The sequence below is a fragment of the Montipora foliosa genome, chromosome 6 (genome assembly GCF_036669935.1).
Source record: "Montipora foliosa isolate CH-2021 chromosome 6, ASM3666993v2, whole genome shotgun sequence".
Taxonomy (NCBI): Eukaryota; Metazoa; Cnidaria; class Anthozoa; order Scleractinia; family Acroporidae; genus Montipora; species Montipora foliosa.
Window position 1 is genome coordinate 1,837,817 of NC_090874.1, and position 11,502 is coordinate 1,849,318.

General features: G+C 39.0%; 1 protein-coding gene across 1 annotated transcript in view; it reads right to left on the reverse strand.

Moving 5' to 3' along the window:
* Positions 1-8,447, reverse strand: part of LOC138006227 (phosphatidylinositol 4-kinase type 2-beta-like) — a 14,166-nt gene extending 5,719 nt beyond the window's left edge. The window contains exons 1-4 of the mRNA XM_068852418.1: positions 7,973-8,447; positions 2,982-3,182; positions 2,465-2,596; positions 40-193 (exon numbers count right to left, since the gene is read on the reverse strand). Of these exons, the coding sequence (XP_068708519.1) occupies positions 40-193; positions 2,465-2,596; positions 2,982-3,182; positions 7,973-8,320 (835 nt within the window). The 5' untranslated portion in view covers positions 8,321-8,447. The remainder of the gene's footprint in view (positions 1-39; positions 194-2,464; positions 2,597-2,981; positions 3,183-7,972) is intronic.
* Between the last annotated feature and the right edge of the window lie 3,055 nt (positions 8,448-11,502).

The following is an 11,502-nucleotide window of genomic DNA, read 5'->3' on the forward strand; positions in this document are numbered from 1 at the left end:
TGCCAGCTGAAGACTATCACATTGACATTTTTCATGTACCTGTATTTCTAATAATGTAATCAAGACAAACAAGTTTTTGAAATTGGAAAAGAAAATCTTTGTTAGTAGCTGTAGGAAGTGGTTCTACTTCAAATTTCCTGAGATGAAACTCTGCATCTTTATAACCATCAACAAATAGTTGAAATGATCCAAGCTGTAATTTAAACAAAATAAATACAAAGAGTCAATAGAATTATGTCATCTTAAATTTCTAATATGTCTTGAAATTTAGACTGCTCAAGTTTGTGCTGGATTTTTGACATAAAATTCCAGGAGTATTCTGGGAGTCTTCAAGTACCAGAAGTCGAGTTTTCAAGGAGTGTTTGTAAGATTTTCATGCCATACATTGTGTTTCAGTGTTTTCTTAATGCTGAAAATGCCTACCTTGATATTCTTTCCCACATCCTGCAAGTTACCGGTAAGTGCACTCACGGGCATTTTAATTTTTGCATTTAATCTTTCCCCAAGTCAAATTTGGGCCCATTTTTTTTAAAATTAGATGTCTCTTCAACGTAGTAGCATGATGCAATCTCAACAATTTTCAACAATTTTCACCCAACCAAAAAGTCAAGGAGTTTTCAAGCAGTTGCTTACAAAATCATTTTTTTCAAGGGCTTTTCAAGTGCCCTTGAAGTCCAAAATTAAATTCCAGGGCTTTTCAAGGACTTAAAGGTGGTAGCACGAACCCTGAATCAAGGTCTAGGAAGATGGCTCAAACCAGTTCAAAGACACTGTTAAGAAACTGTATGGTTCAGAAGGATTGACTCTACAACACTGCACCACAAAAGAGCTACATTATGATACCACATGAAAACAAAAATTATTGCTTAACAAGATGTGCCCAATATTGTGACAAAGTAGGTTTCCATAGCAACATGAAAGCAATCTTAAGGCATCATAGGTTTTTTTCTTTAAGTGTTTATGTCTACAAAATGGACTCCTTAACCTCCATTTTATTATCACTGGAGAGTGATTAGCAGGTCAAGTTAAAACTCTTCACAAAAAAATGTTAAAATGTCTGAGATGCACTCAGAGCCACCATACCTAATTGGCAATTTAAGGTGACTTAAATGAAACTGCTCCATGATCCTTTTTAACTTTGCAGAGAGTTTCATCTGAACCTTGTAACAACTTTCTAGCAATAAAAAAATATAAGAGTAACCTTTTTTTTTGGAATAGGAGAGTTAAGAGACAAAAATAATAATGATTTATTATTGGGTGTTTTAGGAGCTTCCCTTTACGCAATAATGAGTAATGAAGAGTGCCTCTTTTTGAGCAATAACAATTGGGGTTTCATATGCCATGATGGTACCATAACATTGCCATTAGGTGAAACAGTGGTGTAGAGTCAATCCCTCTAATAGGGCAAATTCTATCCCTAACCATGAGCCACCTCAAATCTGCTTAACCAAGGCAGAAGACTTACAATCCAAATGTTGGATTCATTCTCTGAAAGATCGATTACCACTTGGATACTTTTAGGGATCAGAAAGGCAAGCTTGTGTTAAATCAATGATCCCCAAGTCAGACAGATTACTGATTTATAAAGGCTCTGTGTGCTACAAGAAATTAAGGGATTGACTCTCCCTTTTGAGAGAGATCAAAGGGGCTGAGTCAGAGCAGTGCAACCCATTTTGTGTAGTTTTATCAATTACTTGACCCTGCTTACAATGCAACTCGTTAACCTAAAAATTACTTTTAAACAACACAAATCAAAGCTTTGTGATTATTAATGTATGTTTAGCTTACATGATACTTATTTTTAAAAGTTTCAAACAACAGAGATAACCTTTGCAAAACTAGCTATTAGGCCAGTTTAATCTTCTTTATTTTTACCAATCCCAGCTGTTTCATTCAAACCTAGATTTGGTTGCCAGGTCCCAGTTGCAGTAAATTTTGTGACCCTGACCCTTCAACTATCACATTCAGAAGAGTATAGGGGAATCTTTGTTTACATTTTTGCCTCATTAGCATAGGCCCATCATTATTTTTCTGATCTATCAGCCAAAAAATCAGTACTGAATGCATAATGAACTGTCTCTGAAACTTTGAACACAATTTACCAGGTAATCTCTGAGTGATAATGCTTTGAAAATTTGAAATTTTACAAAGAATGTATGGGCTCATTAGCGCTTTTTCCACCCGAGATTACTGGTATATCAGTTTTTGATGACAAATAACTTGAGCTCGTAAGAAGGCATAAAATTGGAGATTTAACTACCGGTAAGTTTAAAATGTTCTTTTACCTTTTGAAGTCAATTATTTCTAAATAGCATGATGCCCTCTGTCGGCAAACTCGTATGTTGATGAGACAATTAATGAAAACAATGATGTCAGCAAAGATTCGCCCATTATTTAGAGCTTCATGGATCAAATAATCAGAAACTATCCTATTTCAGGAACTCATTCACCTAACCTAATCTACCTTTGGAGGAAGCCCAGCTTTCACATGCTTTCCTAAAGTATCAGGAAATCTCTCCGTAGCAAACTTTTTTGACCTTGCTTTTGCACGATCAAATGCAGTGTAGTTGAATGTATCACTAGCAAGTCTAACAACCTGGAAAGAGGAAATAGTAAAAGTAGATAAACAAAAACAGTTAATTGTCTCAAAAGAGTAGGTGCTTGTCTGAACAGCTCTGTAAGCTCCTAATCAAAGGTCAATCCTAACCCTAAACCAAGCATTTTTAGATCAATTAAGGTCAAGAAAAAAGCCACCTCTACTTATTGCAGAACAGGAAGCTGTTTCACTGGTTAACTAAACTAGTAGTACATATGTGGTGGGTTAGGATCCTTGACTTTTGAGTATTTTTGGCAAGACCACTATGCCACATGTGATATAGCTGTAGCTGAGAGAGACACGCAAAACCCACTCTATCTTACTGAAGACGAATACAAAAGCACTGAATTACTCTACATGCAGGATACAGCTTTGCATTTTTTACCTTCGTTTTAGGTACAACATTTAAACCAAGTTTGTGATCCACAAGGCTGGCTCCAGCTTCTGACATGTACCCCTGGTTTGGAATCAAACAATTTCTACCAAAGCAACAGGGACAACAAATCTTGTGACACCACTTTGTCCATTTTGGATTCAAGTGTCCATAAGGCTCCTCATCCTTTGGTTTAAATACACCTATCTTTCTCTATATACAGATAAACAAAAAAAGCAACATCTATAGAGAGAGACAGGAGACCATTTTAAAGTTCTCTAAATCTCTTGTTTAATGCCCAAACAACATACAAACATTTTGATATGATAAAAACTACAGGTAGTTGTAGTCTAAGATACCTGTATGTAGACGTTTGAATAAAATACTAGCACAGTGTGAAATGGAAAAAGGTCTCAACCAGGCTCCAAATTGTAAAAGACAGAATCAGCACTTGAACATGTATACAGTACATAGAACTAGTAAACAGTGAACAAGTTGAACACATGGCAGTGTTTTGGAGCGAAGCTAAGCTTTCACATGTACAGTAATATTGATTCAGTAAATATAATAATAATTGTCAAGGGAAACTAAATTAAATATGCGATCTCAAGAGAAACTAAGAGTCCAGAGTCATTAAATTTGCATGAGTTAAACAAAGACCTTAGCCCGAATTGAGTCTGATTGTACATTTAAACATGGTCTTAATTGTTTAATGAGTAACATCTCATTAACTAGACAATCGAACTTGTTCTGGCATTTTTTCAACACATTAAAACAATTGTGAAGGTCCTCCGGAATCCTGCATGCGTGTCTATTATCATAGTGTTTGCGCACTGACGAGGTCTTGCTTCTATGTCCATCAACGCGTATGAACAGATGGCCACGGGTGTATCCGACATAACCAGCATCGCACTGGTCACACTTGAAGTTATACACAACGCATAGTTTCTCTTGAGATCGCATATTTAATTTAGTTTCCCTTGACAATGGCGCCAAGATGTCGCCGAAACGTCGGACGCTTTTATCGCTAGTTTTTGCCAGTATATGTTTGTCTAAATCATTGTTAATTATAATAATAATTATTATTATTATCATGTGGACCGTACGGCCACGTGCCCACATTCATTGTAAACTATGAAACTAGAAAATCCCAATATGAGGGCCATAATCACTAATGCGAGAAGGGCCAGAAAAAGCTATACAGGAGATAGACTACTGATGGAGTTACGAGTTGAGTTTGAGTTTAGATTGAGTTAAAATTGAGTCAATATTGAGTTACGGTTTTCAAATATTATAAAATTAAGCAGAAGTCACTGGGAAGACCAAGAAACACCGTTTTTGTGAAGTGCACAGATGTATATATACGAAATGGTTTTAAACTGATCAAAACAATCTTGAAATTTTATGCACGGCAGTATTCTTGTTTACCAGTTTCAGCACTGTTTTGCTGTTATGTGGTCTCATCGATCCGGAGTCCCTGAAGATTATGCCAAGCCGATTACATGGCTGATGAAAAGACCAGACCACAACACCGTACTAGTTTCGACTAGTGTGTGCGATCTTTACTATCCCACAGAGTTTAAATGAATATTGGTTGAGACGGGACCCGTGATTTATAGTCCTTATTCACAGATATTTGAAAGTCTAACCATTTAAGGATGTTATTACAAAGGCAGCACTTTCTCCTCAATTATTTTAAGACCCTGAGTGTTGTGGGTCCAGCCGGAGTTGAACTCACGATCTCCTGCATAACAAACTGAGCCACCGGTGCCTGGTTGTTCCTTCTAGCGATTAAGTCTATCGACGTAGAAAAGATTAATTCTTGTAAGGCTTGATGGGATTTACTGTTAAACCAGCTTATAGCCCCGGTGGCTAAGTGATGAAATGTACCATTTGTCGTCCAGCAGTGTAGTTTTCATGATCGGTTATCACACAAAAGGTTATCGGAACGAGTAAGCCTCAGGAGGGTTTATGTAAAACATGGAGTCTGGAACCTGGAACGTGTTTTTCCTGTTACTGACCCTAGCCTATGAAGTGCCTTTGTAAATAATTATTCTCATTTATGTACTTAAAAACAAAAGAAACGGTGCACAAAAGGCCGTTGGCAAAACCCGGATCGGATCCGATCCGACTGACAAAACGCGGACCGGATCAATAACAAAATCCCAGCCAAAAGTAGACGATCACCAGACAACGTGCTGAAGACAGGAAAAGTCAAATTCTGGGTCTTTCTCTCTTGTGTAGTTGTCTCCTCATTTATTGAGACTTGTCGAAATATGTTTTTTCCAAAGTTGATTACAGATTCCGAAGAGAAATTATGAAAGATTGGCGTCAATAAGCAAATTGACTGTGTGAGCGACGGTCTTCTTCTTCGAACATGAAAACTGACAACAATTTTTTGCTTTAGCCCAGTCCCTGACCATTGTACAATAGCCTGATTTAGCAACTGAGAAGGAACGTCAGTTGACGAAAGGAGAGCCCGCAGAATAGTTGGGATTCTACTAGACTAATATGGCCTAATATGGATATTTTTGCTGCGCGCGCCATCGTCAACTGACATTCCCGTTCTGTTGCTAAATCAGGCTATTGTGCAATGGTCAGGGACTGGGGTAAAGTAAAAAATTGTTGTCAGTTTTCATGTTCGAAGAAGAAGACCGTCGCGAACGCAGTCAATTTGCTTATTGACGTCAATTCGTCACATCTTATGTTTCATAATTCCTCTTCGGAATCTGTAATCAACTCTGGAAAAAAAAAACATTTCGACGAGTCTCGATAACTGAGGAGATGACTACACAAGAGAGAAAGGCACAGAATTCGACTTTTCCTGTCGGGTCGGGTCGGGCCGGGCCGGGCCGGGCCGGGCCAGGCCGGGCCGGACCGGACCGGACCGGATTGACAAAACACGGACCGAATCAATAACAAAATCCCCACCAAAAGTAGACGGTTACCAGACAACATGCTGAAAACCGATCCGATCCAGGTTTTGCCATCGGCCTGCACAAAAAACTAAAATTAATTAACAAGTGATAAATAAATAATGAGAAATAATGGTAAACTGCTTTATGCAACATGATTTAAGGCGGTACAAGTTTTAGGATGGTTAAAGTGTAGACAGAAAGGAATTTCTATCATTATTTGTACAGATCATAGACATACACTGTACTTTTAATTTCAATACTCTGATTTCAAAACTCGTTTGTAGACCTTTTTTAACCGGTTGAGTGGGGATCCAGACAGACAATTATTTTAAATTAACAATTAACGATCACCACTTCGAAAGCTTGCCGATGACTATGCGGTTAACAATCAATATTCCATTGCGTGAGAACCAGAACCCGACTGCACAAAGATCCCAAGTCTTACCAGGTAAAATCAGGAAACAGAAGGTGAGCGAAACAAACTTTAGTGTTTTCACTGATTAGTAACAACTCATATTTTAGAAAGGGGCCAGTATAGCTTCCGAAAAACAATGCGAATCACCCCCATGACCTTTCTAGTCACAGAGTAAACTTTTGTGACACTCTCCCATAACCAGGCACTGTGACACAATCTAGGCTGCAGGTCTAAAACACTGGTCACTTTTGACAGGTTACTCATTGCAGGTCATTATTTTTCCTTTTGGAAAGTAACCCAAAACCCTAATAATTATTATTGATTTGGGTAACCCTAAACATAAACTTGGTTTTTAGGCCTAGGGTTAGGCAAATTGAGGGTTTTGGGTTACTTTCGAAAAGGTAAAACAATGACCTGCAAGTACGCGTGACCTGTCAAAGTGACCTTTGTTTTAGACTCCACCCAATCTCAGCCATAAATTTCTGGTACTGTACACTTGATGCCACTATCAGTTCATCCCTTCCCCCTTTTCGAAGTTGTAGGGGAAAAAACTATTGACTTTTCTCATGAATGCCTAAAGTCATAGCACAATCAACATTGAAAAGGGGGAAGGGGTTGTATTTTGGGTTGGTGTCACCATTTTTTTGGTTGGGATTGTAGCCAGGCAACTAGACGTCATACAATGTAGCGGTGATTAGCAAATGTGACAATCGTGTTGACACATTGATTTTTAGAATTTCAGCGATTGTGAGCAAAAAGCGTAATGCGGGCTCACTTCAGCAGACATATTCCTCTTTTGTTTACAGCATTCTTGTGATTATCAACCATGATGCCGGATGACAAATACGGTTCATCATTTGGCAGCCGGGCCGGCTTTAACTGGCTTAACAATAAAGCCCATGTATCCCTCTAAGAAGACAAGAATGATGCCGTGAAAGGTGCAACAATATTATAAGATTGTTTTGTTCATTGAAAAGCCATGCCATTTTGCAAAATTTTATGCAAATATAATATCTTTACAGGCGGAGAAAACAGTTTTTGAAGTGACTTGTACTGAATATTTACTACTTTTAATTGCAAAAAATGCCAAAAACTGTTACTCAATCTTAACTTAAACTTCACTCAAACTCAACTGAACTCGTAACTCAATGAATAGCCGATCCCGCTATACAGCACTGTTAGGAAAGCATACTGCACTGTGCCATGCAATTTAACTGGATTCAGTTGCTTCTAAACATCCAAGTTATTTACAGCCAGAAAAGCAAATAAACACAACACATTTTTCTTTGCACTTATAGGTGTCTACAATGATTATGATATTCATTTTACCGGTTTACAGTAAAAATGATAATAAACAAGTCATCTGTGTGAAAGCAATTAATAAAACATGAATAATTATCACTTCAACCGTTTTTCCAATAACATAAGTGATAGGAACTTGATGTAAAAAAACAAGGGGTTGCAGAAAACTTACGTCTCTTGCACACGGTGCACTAGGGTCAAGTCGAGAACGAAACCGGAAGTGGAATACTATCACATCAAAGAAAGGGATAAGTGCACTAGCATTACAAAACCTGTTTCCGCTTTTCGACCTTTATACAGTGTGCAGGGATGTATAACAAAGAGAACCAAAGATATTTACAAAAAGGATACCATGAATGGAACCTCACCCCTTCTTTGTCTTTGACGAAATAACTTCCACTCGAACCTTGATATATTCTTTCTGGCAAAATTCCCACATCGATTGCTTGCTCGGCTGCATGTACGATGCTGGCAAACTCTGCATCATCAAAACTGTTTCCTTGATACTCACTATCACTATGACTGTCCATTCGTGATCGAGATCTGCCAAGTAAGGGTCTTTGTTCAGAAGTTCTGTTATCGAAATAGTGCGAGCCACCAACAATTGCTGTGCTGTAACTTGCCGGGTCAGCGTGATAAGGCACTACATCGGGCCCATTTGGGCAACCATCGGAGACGAACTCGATTAGTGGACGCCCTCCTTCGTTCAATGACATCTAAATATTTAGTCCAATGCCCCCGTTTAGAAATTTTCCAATCGTTTCCTGGGGATTTCATTCGTAGAAGTTGCCGCTACACATAGCCTATTTTGGTTTCTTACAAAATCATGATTTCATCTTGTGACGCGCATGGTACATTAGGGTGTTTAAACTGACCAAACACAGCGTATGATACTGAACAACTCACTAAGATTCCCCCCTGTTTGATCATGTTGCCACTCTCCACTCGCTGACCGGAACGTACACTGGCTACGTATGATTAACAAGAACTTACCGCTCTTTTCCCCTCGCTTTCATCGACTTCATCGGCCAATTTCTATATAAATTGTTTTGACCATTAAAATGATTTTTTTTTTTTTTGCAATTTAATGGCATCAAAGGTAACACATGGTAATAAGAATAATATTAATAGCCATATGGATAATCCGTAAAGGATATCTAACAAATATTAATTTTACCTTGAAAAAGGCACTTCGTGGTACAAACCACTCTCTCTCTCTCTCTGAAGGGCTGATTCGTTGATTGTTGTGGTTGTGAGATAGGGCTGGGAGTGATTTCGATGGTGCCCCTCATCACTGGGACATCAAAATCTAAGGGGACGGGGGATGGGAGGTGGAAAGTACAACTCTTGCATTTGTTGTGAACCACCGATGCTACGTCAGTTGTTCGACAATGTTTACTAGTATTATTTTATTTATTTGTTCATTAAAAGACGTTATTAAATAAAATCGACCGAAAAAGGGATGTAGATCAGGAAAAATGCTATGGATGTTATTTTTCCTTTTATCCACGCGAAGTCTTAGTTAACCGGCGGAAGAAGTCTGGATACGTATAACGAAACAAAATAATGCACACTGAATTATGGTTACAGAGAATTACTATGTGTCACGAGTTCAAGGTTTGTAAACAGACAACAAGGACCTGCCCCAGGACAAATGTGGAAATGAGTTCTTTCTTGGATGTTCCTATGGAACAAACACTTTTTACGAAAACTTATCCATTGTTTTTACAGCTTTGCGGAAGGAACCGGCAATGTGACCCTGGTGCGAGAACTAGATAATAGTATTATTTATGGGGCACGGTGGTTATAAGACTTCGTTTGAATGAGAAATAAACTAGAAAGAACCTACCGTTTGCGAAGTACACCTGAAGTCGCGTTTCTGCAATTGCATGTGTTGTGCTAGTATGACTGTTCTATATATCGAATATGCAAATGATTCTCGTGGGTTTTTTTGTAATGCAAAAATCATGCTTTAAATTGTATCTGGCATGTGTGACAGTCGCAATAAGAATAATTTTGTTTGCAAGGGCCAACTGGGCAAAGCAAAGGTGCCGGATCCTGGTGGCCGGTGTCCTAGCGAATTTGGAGCCCCCTAGATTTGGACCCCCGGTACAAATCCGCTAGCGGAAACTTGAAGAAAAGACTTAAAGACTTAGATCAGTTAGTTTGTTGTTTAAAAATACGTAGATGCGATTTTAACTCCTTTCTGGCAGAAGCGTGAAATTAATCCTTAATCGCCCTCGAGCGCATGCGATTACATATACTAATGAAAAGAACGCTTATTTTCAGGGGGGTCCAAATCCGCGGGAGGGTCCATAACCGCTGTGACAGACAGGAAAAATATATCAGTCTCAGCCGTACAGCCAGCCTTGCTCTGTTATACGAGTCGGCACAATAAGAATGCATAACGTTCTGGTAGCATTGAAAAAACTATTTTACCCCTTCATCGAAAGTTTCGTGCAGGACGCACACACATCATCGAATAAGCTCACTGTTGTCGGTTGGGAAGGGGAGGGTAGTGAAAGGAGAGAGGATTGCGTTCTACGACGCGATCGTCAACGAGAACGCCGCAAAACAGCAGTATTAAACAATTATTGGATGAGGTTGAGCATGATATCGTGAATTATTATCAAAACCGAGGTCTGTGTTATCTGCCGAAGCCGAAGGCTGAGGCAGATAACACAGACACAATGCTCTCGACCAATCAGATTTTTCATAGTGAGTATGTATAATAATATTGGTTAAAAGAGGAAAAATACTCGTGCTGCACGCATTTTAGCACATATTCGTGCGGTACTCTGCACAACAACGACGTGAAATCACCAAATTTGAGGTTTTCATTACAACGCGAGCGTACAAATATGAATCATTCATTCCCTATTTTTTACTCTGAAACCGCTCGTACCAATTTATTTTTAGGATACTTCGTCCACATTGTGCGAAATGAACGAGAGGAATAATCGCGAAGGACTTACGATATTTTAAGTGACATTTTTATCGACGTCGGCGTCGTAGATCTTAAAGTTCCTCAGTAGGGACCTTAACGACGACGACGACGGCTACGAGAACGGCACAACACAATAGGTTTAATTAGCAAAAACAATAGTTTTGCACGCCCTGCAAGTGCGTCTTACTTTTAAATACATTTCTTTGCCGTTCTCGTCTTCATCAAATTTGGGGTCATGTGGAGGACGAAAGCACCTTACAATGAATTTTAAATTTTCTCTCTAAATATCCACACCGTTCTCACCAATTTTATTCTTGGAAATGTGGACTCACATTTTCCATGCCGAGCGACTTGCAGTAATCGCAAAATCATGACAGTAACGGGAAATAATATTTTTAGACAACGTTCTCGTAGCCGTTGTCGTGCTTGATTAAGGTCGCTAAGAGGGCCACAAGTTCATCAGTAATGTTAGTTACTGTCACGTGTTACCCTCGTAAAATAAAGTCTCTCTCTCTCTCTCTCTCTCTCTCTCGCTACTATTTCGAGTGGATACGAATCATAAAGCCCTCCGGCTGTCACCTCTTTCAAAAGGGCGATAGCTCAACTAACACTTGTTTTAATATCATTAAATCTTGTCCATTAGTAATTACTACTGTGATAAGTTGCCTGAAAGGGGAACATTTTTTTGAATTAACAGCACAGCTGTGTAATTATTGAATACAGTAACAGGCCCGGGTCCGTCTAAAGATACAGTCAACTCTCTCGTAAGCGGACACCATCGAGAAATGGAAAAGGCGTCCGTTAGTAGAGCTGTCCGCTTACGAGAATTATTCCCATAACGTGAGACTACAAATACATGCTAGACTCTTGTTCATGTCAAACAAACGGACAGCTTGCTTTCCCGTGGGCAAATGGACATTTGACAAAAATCGACCCCACTGTTCTGTTGCT